The sequence below is a fragment of the Tinamus guttatus genome, unplaced genomic scaffold, assembly GCF_059628265.1.
Source record: "Tinamus guttatus ecotype Peru unplaced genomic scaffold, ASM5962826v1 Tinamus_guttatus_pri_ptg000309l, whole genome shotgun sequence".
Taxonomy (NCBI): Eukaryota; Metazoa; Chordata; class Aves; order Tinamiformes; family Tinamidae; genus Tinamus; species Tinamus guttatus.
In genome coordinates, this window is record NW_028288843.1 from 146086 (window position 1) to 163599 (window position 17514).

A 17514-nucleotide genomic window follows, 5' to 3' on the forward strand; every position below is an offset into this window, starting at 1 on the left:
GATTTTTTTCCCCGTCTCTCCAAACTGGTGTCCATCTTCATTCAACAGCATGCATGTCATTCCAGTTCTCTTGTTTTCTTTTTGTTTGTTTTTACTTTTTTTTTCTTTTATTAACCTCCTAGACTTTGAAGTCTTCTTGACATTTATTGGAAAGCAGAGAAAAGTAACTAGGCAGAAGAGTTTTGCAGGTATAGAGAAGAAGAATGCCTTTTTGTAGATGTGTACTACTCCTTCATTGTTTCTTTAAGAAAATCCTCAGAAAATGACAACAACAACAAAACACACAATTGCAGATCGTCCATAGCAGTCTTAAACTTAAGACTGTGATTAAGTTGAGAGAAAAAAAATAGTTATTTCAAATTTGACTCAGTGATACGGTTAGATAATTTTACTGGATGATTGGGTGCTGTCTAGAATTACAGAAGAGTTAACCAAAAACTTTATAGCCTCAAAGGGTTTGTTTGACATTTGACTTAAACTAGTAGGTATGATTAAGTAAGATTATAAATATTCTAAATCTTTGTGCTAACAGTTTTATTTGTTTGATAATAGGCTGAGAAATTACCAGAACAGGTGCCAGAGCACCAGTCTTCGCCTGCAGAACCTGTCGATGAACTAGTGTCTTGTGTAGAAGCCAAAGAACTCTTGGATGAATGTGAGAGTATTTGGAAGCAGATGGAAGAGGTATAGCAATTACGAATAGTAGACTAGAGTTGCTGTGAATTTTTCTCCGTGTTGTGTTTTCATCTCCTCCTGTTCCTGGCTTCCTCATCATACTTGTCCCTGGACCCCATTCCCCAAAATCCTCACACCTCACAGCAACAGAGAAGGAAAACAGACCTTCAAAGGCCAGAGGTAGAAATGTTGGCAGGGCTGAACGCAACCTTACTATGTCAGTCTTTATTTACAGTGTGATCATATTACGATTTTATTGGATCTTAACAGGTAGAACATACAAACTACAGAAAATATAAACAATTATTGTTAGTGCTGTGGTAGTACCAGCAAACTAAGGCTGAGAATCTCTCGGTCTTTAGCCTCATACAAAATGGAAGTCCACAAATACTTGTGGCCTTAAACAAATGAGGGACATGGGGAGAGGCTGGAAAGGGTGATGCTGTTTGCGTACACTCATGCAAACCAACAATCAGGTCTTCAGGCTTAAAATCTGTATCATTTGACATGTGGTCCAGTGTGTTTTTAGTAACACATTGGAGAAAGTTTTTTTTTATTTATTTTTTTTAAATAAAGCAATATCCTTGTGAAGATTAGCTTCATGAGAAGCTTCATATGCATTTGTGAGATTACTCTGAATCTGGTGAAAACACATGTTCTAAATTATGTTTTGAGAGCCTTACTTGCTACAGTTCTATTTTATGTTATGTTTTGCACTGTACTTGCTTGAGTTCTGTGTTGTAGATACAAGGCATTGGAAATAATAGCAAGAAATAACAATTAAAGTATTTCAAATCTTGAAGTAGATTAAAGCAAAACATTACAGAGAATGAAAGCCTTATGTATATACACATATATGATATAGTATTTCAAAAACAGCTAAAATGTTAATATTTGTAGGTAATCTGAACAGATGTGTAATTAAGAAATTTGCACCACATGTGGCAGGAAATATAGTATAGGAATGCACACATCCATGTATATAAGTAAAAATGAGGAATATATATTTTACTATTTATTAAGTATATATATATATTTATTTTAATGTATTGTTTTATATTGCATACACACTACATATACGTGCATGTGCCTGCACACAAATGCATGCATAAAAAATGAGTCTTCTAATAGAGTCTATGGGAATTCTTCATCTAGATTCATGAAGTGTTGTTATAAGATGCTAACAGAATTTTTGTTTGCCTATAGTTTTTGTTTGTTTGTTTGTTTTTGGCTTGGAGAATATGGCCTTCCTTTCACATTTTCAGATAAAAGAGAGGTTAAAATGTTCAATAGTTTCAATAGTTTTCAATCTGAAAAATTTCAAAACTTTGTAACTCATTCTCAACAACCCTATTCCGTGTTCATGAATCTTGTCTCCTCCCAGCTTCCTTGTGATCTTCTGTTGAGTGTCTGTCTTCTTATAAATCTTTCCCACTGAAGTTGCTTTCTTTTTCCCTCAAATCATACTTACACTCTTGTTATCTGCTGCTTTTCTGCTTTTCAACAAGATCCATCTTTTTACGATAGTATAATTTCAAAACATGACTTTGCTGTTTTAGGTGAGTCTCTGAGAGGGCTGCTTGGAACCAATTCAATTAATCCCACACCTCCCTTCCTCTCTCCCCTCTCTCCCCCCATAGTAAACAATTTTTAACCATTGTGTGTCTCCTACAAAAGAAAAGAGAAAGTAAACATGTTTTCTGTTTTTGTTTTGTTTGTTTCCTACCAAGTGTCAAAGCAAACTAACACTTCTAGGAGCAGAAAAACTGCTAGAATCAGATGCCAAGGTAAGATAATGGGTTTTTTCTTACTCTCTGCAAAATCTTTTCTCTAAGGAACTGGTGTGTTTTCAACAGAAGTGAATTAAATTATCTTTATTTAGTCTCTAAAGCAGTCAGCTTTAATCTTATTAAGTTTCATATATTCTGAAGTATGTTAATATCCAGCAAATGCCAAAAAGTTTCATTTGCATGCAGCAAAAAAGTTACTTGCAGTCTAGCTATGAAGCCTGATAAATAATGCTGCCAACGAAGTGCAGGGGCATCTAACTTCTAATAGCCATTTGGAGTAATTCCTAGTCAGTGTTTGTGTAATTTGTGAAACTGCATATAAATATCTATAATTTCACTCTGAAACGTCCTTCTTGGGGAGGACTATAGTGTTTTTCCCTGTTGGTAGATATCATTAGGAAAGTATGCTTGAATTAGAAATGAATTGAGCAACACCGACCACATAAATTTGAACTCCTGGATCGCTCAAATTTTTGAGAACACGCAAAAAGGCAATATTGTCTCATTCTGTAATTGTGTTTAAATTCTAAATGTCAACACATGAAATAAAACTTATGTGTGCACCTTGAAATAAGAAGCATATAAACAATTAAACATTTAGGTTGTTAGATAAAATTCTTGGGTTTTATCAATTTCCATCTTATGTGACTTCAGTAAGCACAGTGATAGAGTAGATTCACTTTGACTGAATCATTAACAAAATTACACATATATGTCAAATATTGTCACACTTTCAGTAGCTCATCTTCAGTAGCAATTGCCTGATATGGTAAAAGAAATGAGGGAGAAATATATTCAACTGTGAAGGCTTCCGATTTACCCCCTTTTGAGGACAAAGGGGAAAGAAAATAAGAATGAATAAGTCTTTATGAATTCTTTAAAGGATTACGTGATATATTGGAATCAGCTGTTCTTTTGCTCTTTGCAATATAAGGCTAATAAATGAATTTTTATCCCATTCTATCTCACTGAACGGTGATGCAACTCAGCACACTTCAAAGGATTTTTTTTTATTATTATTATGCAGCATTCCTTGTTAATGATGCGAGGGAAAGCTGTATCAGCAGAGTGTAATCAGTGGCAAAACAGAAGTCCTGAAAGTAAGTGCTCTTTGTTTGTTTGTTTGTTTTAATATTTATTAAAGCCTGAAAGTTTATGAGTATACCTTACATTTACAAAGTGTCTTTCATCTAGCCATCTTAGACTGAACATATATATAATATTTACTCTTATTATTGTGCAGTAAGTACTTAAAATTAAATACTCTTATCTAGTAAAATATACTATTTTCTGGTTGTTATGCAGTATTCTTTCAGCACTGCAGTCCTCAAAGTGAATTATCCTGTGACTTAATCCTATGATTTTGGACAAATAAGTGCGTAATTCCCACCATTTATCAGTTAAAGGGAAAATAAGTGTTAGCAATTCTCCAAAAACTTTGTCCTAAATCACAAAAGCACATTATACTGATTCTTCAGGTTTGTACTTTCTGTGATTTTTTCTTTATCTTTTCTGCATACTTTCTGTTTAGCATAGGACTACCTTGAAAAATGTCGTCTTTTTGGTGTCTCCTAAGAGTCCAGTGTACTTTTCTTTCTTTTATTTCTTTCATGTGCTACTAATGAGATACTAGCTGAAACTTTCAAGTAAACCTTTAGTGGTAAACCCGCTAAGTGTAATAAAATGTCTAGCTTGGATTTAACAGAGTCCAGAAATTCCAAGTAAAAAGAAAGTTATAAAAGATATAGCATATTTTAACCAAACAGGAATTCAGATGGCTGCCTCGTCCTGAGAAGCACAAGCCACTAGACAAATGATAACTCTTTTTTAGTTGTCAGTTGTCATCAGTCAAAACAACAATATCTCAGCTCTTAAAGATGCCTTCTAAGGCATCTTGTGCTTCTAAGGCATCAGTGCTAGCTGGCTTTGCTCTGTTGCATGACAGATTTGGCCAGGCACAGTGAAAATAAAAATATTCAGTATTGAAATGCACGTAAATTAATGTGGTCTTTCAGGTGTTCCATTTGGAAACTCGTAAATCAGTTTAAACTATCATTAGTTTTCTTCTAGCATTCAGTTTTATGTCTACTGTCAAGGACCCTTTGGCATCTTTCAACGTGGTCTATTATCTGTGTATCCATACATTAACGACGTAGAATGTTTTTATGCCAGAATCTTGTCCTTTTTAGCATTTCTAAAGTGATAGGAATGTGACATAGGCAGAAAATTGAGATTTCCAGTATTTCTTAACTTGACCAAATTGGAATGAATTCTCAGAGGAATGTCAAAGTTGCTTCTCCAGCTTCTGTCAAAGCTTTTTATGTGCTGCATATCATATAATCAAATAATAGGAGTTGAAAAAATGTAAATATTTCTTCTTTTGTAGAAATAAGTATTGCTGCTTTGTTGAAATAAATCTCTACTTTCATGGTTCACAGGCTCTATTAGCCAATAGTCAGCCTCAAATGCTTCTTAGAGGTGTGTTGACCAAAAGTATGAAACTGAAAATACTGTTTGACTTCTGTTTCTGAATAAGCTGCTGACTTACAAAGCTTCAGATGAATCAAAAACACTTACAGTATTTATCTGGGTAAAATAACTTCAGATGTTGAGTTTTATTACTAAAATATGTAATCTTTTAAATTTTAAGCTATTTGCTTAAAATATTCTTGGGATATACACATTTTATATTGGCTTGCTGAGTTGCTTGGCTCTAACCTTCTGATTTGTTCCCAGGTAATAAGATTTGTTATTAGAAGTCTTAATTTTATGCTGGATGAGTGATCTGTGCACAGTATGATATGAACAATTTATCATTTTGCAGTCAAAGTTTTACCTTTGTAAGTTCGCTTTTTTGGCTACTTTTCTGAGGGAAGGGAAACGAGGTGCCTTCAAGAATTTCTATAAAATTATAGTGGCTATATGAAAATGCAGAGTCTGCTGGGCTTATGTCTTCTGTGTTGGCTTTACCTCTTGGCTTTTTTTTTCTACCTATTGTTTGTTTTGAAGGAGGGGTTACTTAGCTGAAAACTGTCTGAATGAGCATGAATAGAAATAGTTTCATACAATTTACTTAGGGTATGAATGTCAGGCTGTCTCACTGCTTTGGTTTCTGTTTTTAGTAATGGCCCGTACAATTCTTGTAAATGAGGGTCTGTCAGCATTTCCATTTTAAACATTATTTTCGGAGGTTATAACTTGGCAGTTCTAAATGTCACTGGGCACAAACTTGGCAAATGGGCTTAAATCCACAATGCAAATATTATTTATTTTTACAAAGCTTTTACTTTCTTCTCTTGTTCTTTCTCAATTTCTGATACTATTTATGTAGCTCTAGAACTGCCAGATCAGCTAAAAAACCTTTTTATCAAGCATTTGGCCCTTTAAAATAGGATTTAACTTTTACCTTGCAGAATAAAAAAGTGGAAACAACCATTTTTTAAAAAAACACTTTATAAAACAGTTGTGGTTTCCATTTAACTTCTATTTTCCTTCACAAAATATCAATATTCTGCCAGATTCCTCTTATTTTAACAAGGAGGAGTTTCTGTATAGGTATAGTAGTTGCTCTCATATTCTCAACATCTGGCATTATTTTGCCTAGTAATTGTACTATGTATCAGTAGGCTATTTTTTGTGACATTTATTATTTGCAAGTGTAATGAATCATAACTGCAAAATCTTTAAGTGATAGTAGATACAGCAGCCTGTGTAGTTTGCAGTTGTGGCTGCCATAAATGTACTGCCTCGGTATGATTTGCACTGACTCTTCACTGACTTAAGTCCTGGTGAAGGCACCGGCTCTGGTCCTGGGGTTCTAGCCTGTACAGGTGTTGAGGCTTCCTTGACACCTGTATTACATGATGTTAATAATAGCTCTAGTTAATTTGAATAAAAGCCTATCAATGAATTTGATCCTGCATATACAGGATTTCAATTAGAATATCATTAAAGGATATCATTAAAGAAATCTTGTTCTAATAATTGCACTGACTACTACCTCACATAGTACTTAAACACAAGGTGGTTTAGGAACACTCAAATGTTGTGATTAAAAACTAGAGATAGTATTTTTTTTAACTAAAAGAGGTTTTACTCTGACATGTAACAATACATTTTGAGTTCAGGTTTCACCATTTTTCATCTTTGAACAAACACTTATTCCTGATAAAACCATTAATTTAGGGTTTCTCAAAGTTTGTAGAGATTTAAAACTGCTATAAACTTACTTTGTCAAAAATGTTGCCTTTGTTGTTTTTTGGAAATACTCAATATTTAATGTGAAATTTAAGGATTTTCCTTTTTGTTAAAGGTAAGTTTTCATCACTAATTGTTTTCGTTAAAGATTAGATGTTTGAAGCCCAAACTTGGATAAAAATATTCCTATGATGTTAAAATTTAAGTTGATTATAGCAGCTTTCATTCTCTTTATAGAGGTTCAAATGCTTTGACTTTTTCTGAAGTCATGCGTTTATGAAAATTGGCATGGCATGAGAAATGATTTGAGTCTATTGAAGTCTATTATCTACAGCAATTCACTTCTTATTCAGAAAGCTCATGAGCCACATTCTGCAAGAAACATTCCGCAGAAATACCACCACATGATTAAACAGTCAATATTTTTTCTGAAGTACTGCTGTTTTCCAGGGGAGGTAGTACATTAGCCTACCTCTGTCTTTCATCTTCTTACATATAGCTGTTCTTATGAATAGTAAGGATGTTGATTGGTTGAATATGGTTGGTTTTACAATGCTTTTGGAGAGCACTTGAGTGCTTAAACCCGAGCTGTTCACTTGATCTCTATCTTTTAAAAACAAATAAGCTGCATACGCACCCCAAACCAACTCTTTTCTTGGTACATTACATTTACCTCTTTTGTCATATGTAATGTATTTTTGCTGTAAAGGAAGTCTTAAGTAAAAAGGCAACAGCATCCTCAGGCTATATTAGGAAGAGCATCTGCAGCAGGTCAAGAGAGGCAGTATCATTGGTAAGACACATCTGGACTACTGTGTCCAGTCCTTGGCTCCCTACTACAGGAAGAACATGGATGCACTGGAGCAAGTCCAGTGAAGGGCCAGGAAGATGATTGACTGATTAACAGAATCTGTCAAATGAGCAGGGACTTAGTAAGTAAGGATCCTGTGGCATGGAAGACTCATAGTGCATAAATACCTGATGGGAAAGCGTTAGTAAGACAGAGCTACCCAGAGCTACCAGAGCTCAGTGGTACCCAGTGACCGGTGAAGAAACCATGGACACAATTGAAATACAGAAAATTCCATTTAAACTTGAGAACTTTTTTACTGTGAGAGTGGTCAAACACAAAGAAACAAACAAGTTGTCCAGGGACTTTGTGGAGTCTCCATCCATGGAGACAGTCAAAATCTAATTCAACACGGTCCTCATCAGTGTACTTCAGGTCACCCTGCTTTGAGCAGATTTGGGTTGGACTAGGTGATCTCCAGAGGCCCATTCCAACCTAAACTAGACTGCAATTTTGTGAAATTATGTGAAAAATAGATTTGAAAATATTTGTAAAATGTTGACACCTGGGCTACAGAAAATGTGGCCACATTTTCTGATCAAATAAGTTTTAATAATACCATGAAATTGTGCGGATATGCAGTGAAAAATTACTTTACCTCAGGCCACAGCACAAGGGTATTATAATAATACTTACTCCTCTCAGTGTCATGTAATCATTTGAGGAGCCTGTTTTTTATGTTTTTTTCATTATTATGATTTCTCCCAGTGATAATGTTGATAGAATCCTTTCCACTGAAATAAATCAGGCTGATGTATCTTGTTAGATATTAAATACATCTGCAGTTTGTATTTCAGTGCTATATACATGAACTAGCTGATGCACAAAAAATAAATAACCTAGAAACCATAGTATTTTCAATCTAATTTATTTTACTGTTTAGTGACAATAGAGTTGCCATGAACATGACACCATGAAGTATGTTTAAACTGCTTTTGGTAACCAGATTAGTTTTTTGGAGGTGCATAAGCTTGTAGCCATCCTGTTTTTCAATATAAGCAAGTCTGTTACGCAATGCAAAAGACTTTTTTTTTTTTTTTTCCCAGTAATTTCTACCAATCCAGATGTACTGGTAGCATTAGGAAAAGAAGAGGTAAGTCAAGTCTGTCTTCTGCTAATCGATAATAACTTTTTTTTTTAAAAAAAAAAGAAGTATATACAAGTGCTGTATTTTCCTATTACTTCTCCTGTAAGGGGCTACTGCTAAAATATTGTGTTTGCTTCTTTAAGGATTGTAGTTTTTTCTTACTCTAAATTTAATTTTAGTTACTGAAGTTTCCTAGTTGTAATGAGTATTCTTTTTAAGCAGAAGTTTTTCTATCTTGCATTTCATACTTTATACAAAAAAACATAACATTATATTTTTCACAGAAGAATCAGCATTTTTATTCCTAAATTTCTGTGGGAATCATGTGCAAATCAAAGAATCAAAGACAGGGCAAATCAAGAATGTACTAGCAGTAGCATTACATTATATTGGTTGAACATTGATATGTAATCGTGACTGAAAATATTATTGTGGTAATGGTGTTGAAATAGTCATACTATTTTGTATGCATATGTAGGCCAATAAATGAAGAAACATGAAGATTATGATGATTATTTAAAAGTAGTCTTTCTTCACTTAGCTTTTTTCATTAATTTCTAGCAAATTTGTCTAGTTCTCTAGGGAACAAAGCAGTTTCTAGAATCATTGCTAACGAGGTGATTGGTTATTTCCTTTCATCTGAGTGAGTTGTGGTGGCATGTTTGGTCTGCTGTCTCATTTTGTGAGTTCATTTAAGGGTTCCAATTTTTTCTCCGTATTGCATATATAAAAACACATTTGTTTCTGTAAAACATCTTCAAAATTTTTATTTAGTTGAGCAAAATATAAAGCTGATCTTAAAACTTGCGGAAGGAGCAATGAGACAAAGTATTCCAAAAGACCCAGATCATAGAAGTATGCCTCACTTGCTGAAGGGACATAACTATTGGGATGAAAGGCACAGCCCAGTGAGGCACATGTTCCCTACGGGTAGCTTTTGCTTGCAATAGTCCCAATATTTCTTTAGTCTCTGGGTATCTTCTTACTTAGTGATTGTCACTTAATTCATGAGTGCAATCAGCCTTTCCTTGCAGCATCTTTTTTTCTGGAGAGCTTTTTTTTCTTGTTTGCTTGTGTGTCCTGAGGCTTTTTCCTCCTCAGTGGTTCATCAGCTTAGAAGAGCAGCTCATGTGAGTGCCTTGGAATCGACTTCAGCTAAAATGAGCTAGGTAGTTTTAAGGAGCAACTGGGGACAGTAGCATCTAAATGTTAAGTTACACTGTTACTCTATAGCAGTATTTTTTGAGGAAATTAGATAATTTTGGCTCTTTAAACCTGGCTTCATATATCAGATGAACATATAACTTTACACAGAACAAACACTAGCGACTTAGCTATCTGTAAGCTGTAGGTTCATTTTTCACTTTTTTATAGTTGCAGAAAGTAAAGAATGATCTTGAAATGGTGCTGTCAACAGTTCAATCAAAGAACAAAAAACTGACAGAAGATCTGAAAAGGTAATACAATATTTATAAGTGCTTTAGACATTTTTTTTTGTGAAGTATTGTTTTGCTTATCGAGGAAACTATCTGTTCTATTTCCTACTTTTCATATTTCTTGTCTCTTCAAAGAGAACAACAGTGGCACGATGAACAGATGCAGATAGTAGATGTTCTTAGTGGAATTGAAGAAGAGATGAAAAATCAATTTATGCAATTTTCTCAGAAAAGGTATTTATATAGGGTTGGGTTTTTCCTATTGAAGAATTTAAATATTAAAAGGAGAAAATGAGTGGTCAAAGTCTTAAAAATGTACTACTTGTTTGCTAAAATAAATCAAATAACTCTGTAATATATATTTGAAGCATGTACAAAATACGGATTTTTTTAACTGACTTTTAAAATTATTTTATTGGCTTTAATATTGTATTGGTATGTTTTCACTCTTACATTGGTTACTAGAGCATTTCAAGAACTGAGAAGTGAAATGCTGAAACTAAAGACATATAAGGAAGAACTCTTGAAAGCTTTGGGTGAGTTCCTAGAAGAGCATTTTCCCCTTCCGAAAGAAGATGGAATGGCTAAAAAAGAGAAAAAGGTAAAATTTTTCTTTAGGAGAAAGCAATTTATATATATGTATTTTTATAGAGAGGGTAGACTTTTTTAAAGCTACAGGCATAGAAACTTAATTTATATTGTGAAATAAAAGTAGTTTTATAGCTTATCAATTAAAAATTGTTTTTTTTAAGTTTGTTTATGTTATTTGAGACGATTCCCAGCTGGATATTTTCCTTTTTAATGCACATATCCTTTACCCAATAAGATACATAGCAATGTATTGTATTTCTTACTGGACTACAAGTTGTGCCAAATTTAGAAGTGGTGAGCAGTTTACTGCAAATTGTCCCACTTTTTTTTTTTTTTTTTACTGGACTAGTCAAATGGATTCATATTTTCCTTGGCAAAGCAAATTTTAATTGTCTAACAATGTTTCTGGAACAATAATAAGGACAAGTGTTTATAATTAGAATGTAGTTTAAAATGTTAACCATCAGTTTCCTGCTCAGGCAAACTAGGCCAGAAATTATCTTAAAACTTTAGGGAAAATAGGCAGCCAGGGAGTATTTCGCATAATAAATTTGAAGTCTGCAGTAAAAATAAATCCTTCACCATTACTATTTAAAGGAGTAGTTACCAAAAAGCTGCGGAAAAGGTAGGATTTGGTTTGGCTTTCAGACACAGTTTAGAACACAGGACTAAAAGGATGTCTTGAACCCAGTTCCCTATTATTGAAGACAGCCGCTGAGTATAATTTCTTTAATACTCTGATTGACCTCAATTAAAAAACTATTTTTTGTTAATGCTGTTCCTATTGGAGTTCTAGGTTGTTACTCTGTTTAGAATCTTAATCCTAATTTCCAGTCTAAATTTATTTACATCTAACACAGATCCATTTATTATTCCACCACTATTGTCCTTAGTTCGTTCTTTCTTGTGTTTACTCTGCTGATACAGTTACAGGCAGCAGTCATAATCCCTCCCATTGTTTGCTTTGCTAACTGAACTAGAAAAATTCTCCTGCTATCTTCTTGTAAGATAGCTTTACCATTACTTGCATTATCCTAATGCTCCTTTACTGAATTTGCTTCTGTTTGAATTCATCTTTGTTTTCCTTAGTAAAATCTAAGGAAAAATGATTGTCCCAGGTCACTGAGGTTAATCAACCCTTTCCCTGGGCCATCTGTCTTTTCGTAGTTTTATTTATATATTTCCTGAACTGTAAAATGTTGTTTTATGTCTCTGATTGGTGGTCCCTTTTTTTTTTTTTTTTTTTCCCTTTCCATACCTTGTGAATTCATACCTTGTTCCATGTCTTTTGATTCAACTTGAGATCACCTGCCTAGCAACAGATTCTTTATGAACTGCATTTAAAATGATTGTTAATCACAGGAAAAGCAGCAGGTGCAGCCTTTTTCGGTCAGTTTTCTTACCTTCATGTGTCTCCATTAGCAATGAGATTGGCTGCTACATCAATTCAGAACAACCTGTTGTTCATGCTCATTATCTGCTAGGCAGTCCTGGATTCTCCATAACTGTGCCACTAATGTTGTTTCACCTCCAGGGAAGCTTCCTGTGCTCTGAGCAACTTCCCTGTGGCTGGGAATGTGCTTCCAGGGCGGATGCCCCAGTTCCACAGCAGTGCAAACTCCCCCACATCGATTTTTCTGATGCTGCCCTCCTTTCAGCTGGCAGAGTGTCAGGGATTGGGAGCTGGAGGGAAGACTCAGTCACAGCAGTCCAGATTAGCTTCTGCTACCGTGACCCCACACCTCTGGTATAGATAGTGACTGAGATAAGTTATATTGCATATTCAATCATAGACCAAAAACTACTTTTTTTTTTGTAATGTGGAAAGTTAGGTGATAAGGAATATCTTATATGTAAATCGAACTGCTTTATGGAAGGAGAAAAAAGATGCCATTCAGGTTAAATAAACCAACAGATCTGTGCTGACTATCCGTCTTAAAAATGCCTTTACATATGTTATTTAAATCGGAGATGTCTGTTAAAATTTGCAGTACTTATAATTACATTATTTACATATTTTGTAATACACTGTATACTATAAACTTAGCAAGACAATATTGCTAGATCTGTGAGAGGATGACCTCCCTACACTATTATCCTTGGGATTGTAGTCTTTGTATATAAGCTTCAGTATGACGGTTACAATTTAATTTTACCTTTGAAGTGCAAATACTGAACCCACTACTGAGGTTATGAAGTAATATTTTTGGTCTGGGAAACAGAATAGCCAAGATTGCAAAGTATCCTCATATTTGTTCCATGGAAGCTCTTGCAACTTCTTAGCATAGTCTCTACTTCCTTGGCCTGATACCAAGGTAAAGACACAAGGATGCACAAGTTCTGATTTGTACAAGGAGATCTTCTTGGAGCAAGCAGGATGTCCTCCTTGTAGCTGTCTGAAGTTAAGAGTATGCAGAACTTCTGTGATGGAAAGGAGGAGCCAGCCTTGACCTTTCATGAATTCTTATTTATTGTCCTGATTTCTTGTCTGTTCCAGAATCAGAGCTTTTGAAAGGTGCTGCCCATCTGTTAATGTCTAAGGGCTTGGGTCAAGACATTCGACAGCAGCACTGAGTAAACAGCCACCAGGGCTGCATTATCTCTTGTATTTTGTTGAGTGTGAAGTGGATGGAGAAAACTGATAAAAATGATAAAAATCCATGTACAGTTTTGCTGGCCTAGTTGCCAAAGGAATTCACATCAATTTAAAGGGGAATAACTTGATTTTCTTGCCATAAATGGAAACAAGTAATTGTCTAACGGATCCCTGTATGTGATATTTTATTTAGGATTTTTTTTTTAACTCTGTGGTTCCATTTCTTAGTTAAAGTCAACAAACAAATACTCTAACTCATGAAAAAAGAGTAAGGCACTATGAACTGAAGTCTTAATCTATGAGAGTAATTTGCAGCTCATTGCAAAATTTTCTCTAAGTTTGAAAAAAAACATTGTTATTTTCATAACAAATAATATTCATAGAATGTTGTCCATTGTATTTTGTTTATAAACATTATAGGCTTGTTTTATTTAAATATAGATCTGTGTAGATGTACTGTGTTCAATTAAGAAGATAAATCTTGACAAATATTTTTGCATTTAAAGTTTATGATATGAACTGCTGGATGACTGGTATAAATTATAACAGTATTTGTAGCACAGCTAAACATATGAGTAAAATTCATCAGTTGTATACTGTGCAATTGGGTGATTGTTTTGCTTTGTCAGTTAGGATTCCTCCTGAGTGTTTAATTTGTTTTTCTAACCTGGCGGTTTTGGGGGGATTATCTCTGCAGAACTCTTCTGAACTGGTAACCCTGCATGAAATTTTAGAGGTAAGATGTTTTTGTTATATAGAGGTTTGCAAGATCTTGTAATACTCGCATCTGATCACAATACATAAATAAAGTATGATGATATGAGTATATGATATACAGTAAAAATAGTTAAATAAAAAGCAGAGTGTTCAGAAATGTTACATCATACTTTTATATTCATTTCTATCAAACAAAAATCCATTTTTACAAGCACCTTGGCAATAATTTAGCTAACCAATTTTCAAATTGAGTGTGATTGTCTCTTATTTCATAAACGTTCTTTAAACTCTGTGTTTTTGTTGTTTAATAACCAAAAAAAGCTGTATGAGCCTTAGCAGTTCATACTAGAAGGTAAATGCTGTAGTTTAAAGAGAAAGAGGAAACAAAAACAACAACAAATGTTCATTTTCAGACTTCAGTACAAGTATTTCTGAAACGTAATGTAATAATGGTTTTAGGAGGCCCATTTAATGTGCAGTCTCTTCAATTAAGCAGAATTCTTTTGTTTCGTATGCGGAGAACAAACAAATGTATTTCTAAAGGATTTTATAACAATGCCAAAGTGGATGGGTGGGTATATTTAATCCTGTTATAAGTTATGGTTTTGATTTACATAGTATAATTCTGAGGAAGCAAATTAAAAAAAAAAAATCTGAGAGTAGTACTGGAATAAAATTTTCCTTTCCTCTTCCATCCCCATCCTTCAGATATCTATTAGGATCTATGTATAAGACCTTCTTGTAAAACACCTCTCTCTCTCTTTTTTTTTTTCTTTTTCTCTGAGGGGAAATTGATGAATAACAACATTCTGGTGTTAAGATGCTAAGATCCGGTCACTATGACATTGTTGTGCTTTAGTTTAAAGTCCAAACAGTGGATCTGTACTTACATCATCAAATTCATTTTACATGCCTCAAGAATCTCAGCGTGCCTAGTAATGCCAAATTAGGCAGAGCTGGAAAACAGATCAGAATTTAAAATAGCTGTTCCTTCTGGAAATAAAATTTTAAAGCTTTCTTAATACTTTAGAAGTGCCCTTCATGTTTTTCTGATAATACTAATCTCCTCCAAAATACAAACATATCCAAAAAATGTCTGATTTCCATTTGAAAGAACAAACTAGTTCCAGAAATTCAGACTTATTGTTAAATTTAACTATCTTGGCCTAAGCAATGAATGTCCCTTATCTTTGTTTTACGTGGTTTTTCTTTTCTTTTGTTGAACATCTTGGTTCTAGTTTCAAGTGCCTGCTAAATTTCAAGACAGTTCTCTTAGATACAGATAACAGTTTCTTAAAGAGACAAACACAATATCATTTTTGTATTTCAGTTACAGATTTAGCATTTACTGTTGTTTAATTCATATCCAAAATTAAAAGCAGTGGATGTGTTCCTAACCATGTCTCCTTAATGCCCATGTGCTTACCTTTTACATAAGAAAGGTATACATTTTAATAAGTACTTTCCGCAGCTGGATATATGCATTTATATTTTTAGGGATGTTGGTATCTTCTTCATTAAATTCACGTGAGATACTACAATAACCAATGCATTCTTTTTCTTGCAAACCTCATTTTTTTTTTATTATACCATCTTTTATTCCAGTAATGAGCTGTGTTTTGTTTACAAATGCAATTAGTTTGAAGATTATTCCTATCATACTGGGAATTTAGAGAAATGTTCTAAGATTTGAAACAATATATAGAATAGAATGTATTTAAATAAGGGTTAGTTGTAAAGGCTATTTTGAAATGCAGATGTTAAAAAGACAGTAAGCCACAAATGATCTAAGATTATATGTTGGAATAAATATTAAGAATTAGGGCAAATGAGCAAAAAAGAAATAAATTGGAACAATTCTTTGGAATGTTGGGAAGAGCAGCACAAGGGCAATGTTTTTATGAATGTAGAAATGGGTGGAAAAAACAGTAAGTTTGGTAATGAGGATTTCATTGTGTATTTTCTTTAGCAGTAAGAAGGCAGGCATAATATTTTGTACCTGCTGAAATGTGGAGAGTTAGGACATTTAGAAGCTTGGAGTAGAAAGATTTAGTATCCAAGGTGAGTAGAGAGACCATCATAGATGAATAAAATTTATCGTCTGTAGATATCTGTGGTATTTCTCATGATCAATATCATGAGGGCATAGATATGGTCTCTGAGAACAGGAAAACAAGACACATGTGCCTTTATTTCCATTTACTGTATTTACTTAAGAAAGGAAGGAGAGGTAAGGAGGTAGTAAGAGATGAGCTGGTGTAGCCTGGTTGTCATGCCAAAACAAGAAGTGATATACACCTACCACGTAGGAGGCAAGCAAAAAAGTGTGAAGAAGCAGTGATCTTGTAAACTACGATAGCAGTGTTCAGCTTCTCATAGATGTTAAATTGTTTAATAGTAGTTACAGTAAGACAAAAATGCAGAAAAATCTACGATGATAGACTGTTATTATCTTTTTGGTGAGAACACAGCTAAAATCATAAGTTCTTCTCTGATAAAATCAGAAAGAGTAAGATTATTTACTGGGTTTGAGGTAAGTGATTTCTGAAGATTTAGCTTTCCCTCTTTCTTAAAACTTGTAACTCTATATTAATAGACTCTAAACATTAAACTAGGATTTATCACCTTTGTGTTCAAATTATGTTCTGATTCCAGTATTTACATAGACACACTATCTAAAATCCATTCAGAACTTTTGATAGATGTTGAAGAACTTAGTCTGAGTAGAAGCAGAATTCTAGTTTTGATTTTTACATCAGAAAATATATAGGGGAGTTAATTGAAAGTTCTTCTGCGTTTTACTTCTCCCTTGAACAGATCTCGCATTTCCCTGTAGTGTTGTATTTCTCAGATAGGCTGTCGAAACCATGCTTATTATAATGCTGCCTGCAAATGTTATCAAAGGAGGCTGTTCTGTTCACATTCTAAATCTCATACTTTTGGTTTTCCAGATTCTTATAAACAAATTAATAAGTACACCACACGAACCCTATTTAACAATCCGTGACTCGTTTTGGCCACCTTATATTGAGCTGCTCCTGCGATCTGGAATTGCACTGAGACATCCAGAAGATCCAAGCAGGATACGCTTAGAAGCCTTTCATCAGTAGAGAAAACTTCATTTACTTTAAAGCAAAACACAACTGCTCTTACTTGCTGGGAAGATATACTTATGCTTTATTGATTTTTTTTTCATGTTAGCAACCTCTTTGTGTTGGATGGACTTTTTTTTCTTTTTTTTTTTCTTTTTTCTTTTTTTTTTTTAAGTAAAACATGCATTTGTAAGAGTGGGAAATTTTCAATTTCAGTTGCTCATCATTAGCTACAATTGTTTATCAGTTTTCTTGCAAGTGATGCCAAGATGTGCATTCTGATATTTTCAGCTGCTTAAATGCAGCTGCAAAGTTGGAGATTTTGCAGATGCAAATTGAGATAATAGACAACATAAAATCTAACAGTCCTTTTGATTTTTGAAGATTGTGTTTTACATGTTACTTTTTTCTTGACTATTCATTTCTTAAATGTTTTAACTCATCAAACGTAGTATTTTGTTGTGTTCAGAGGGTCAAATGAGG

General features: G+C 33.9%; 1 protein-coding gene across 1 annotated transcript; it reads left to right on the top strand.

The window, feature by feature from the left end:
• The first annotated feature begins 621 nt into the window (after nucleotides 1–621).
• CENPK (centromere protein K) lies at nucleotides 622–17071 on the top strand. Its single transcript, XM_010212427.2, has 9 exons — nucleotides 622–684; nucleotides 2406–2462; nucleotides 3493–3565; nucleotides 8559–8605; nucleotides 9974–10056; nucleotides 10171–10269; nucleotides 10501–10636; nucleotides 13920–13958; nucleotides 16891–17071. Exons 1-9 carry the CDS (start codon nucleotides 676–678, stop codon nucleotides 17047–17049), a joined length of 702 nt encoding a protein of 233 aa, XP_010210729.2. The 5' UTR covers nucleotides 622–675; the 3' UTR covers nucleotides 17050–17071.
• Nucleotides 17072–17514: the final 443 nt, after the last annotated feature.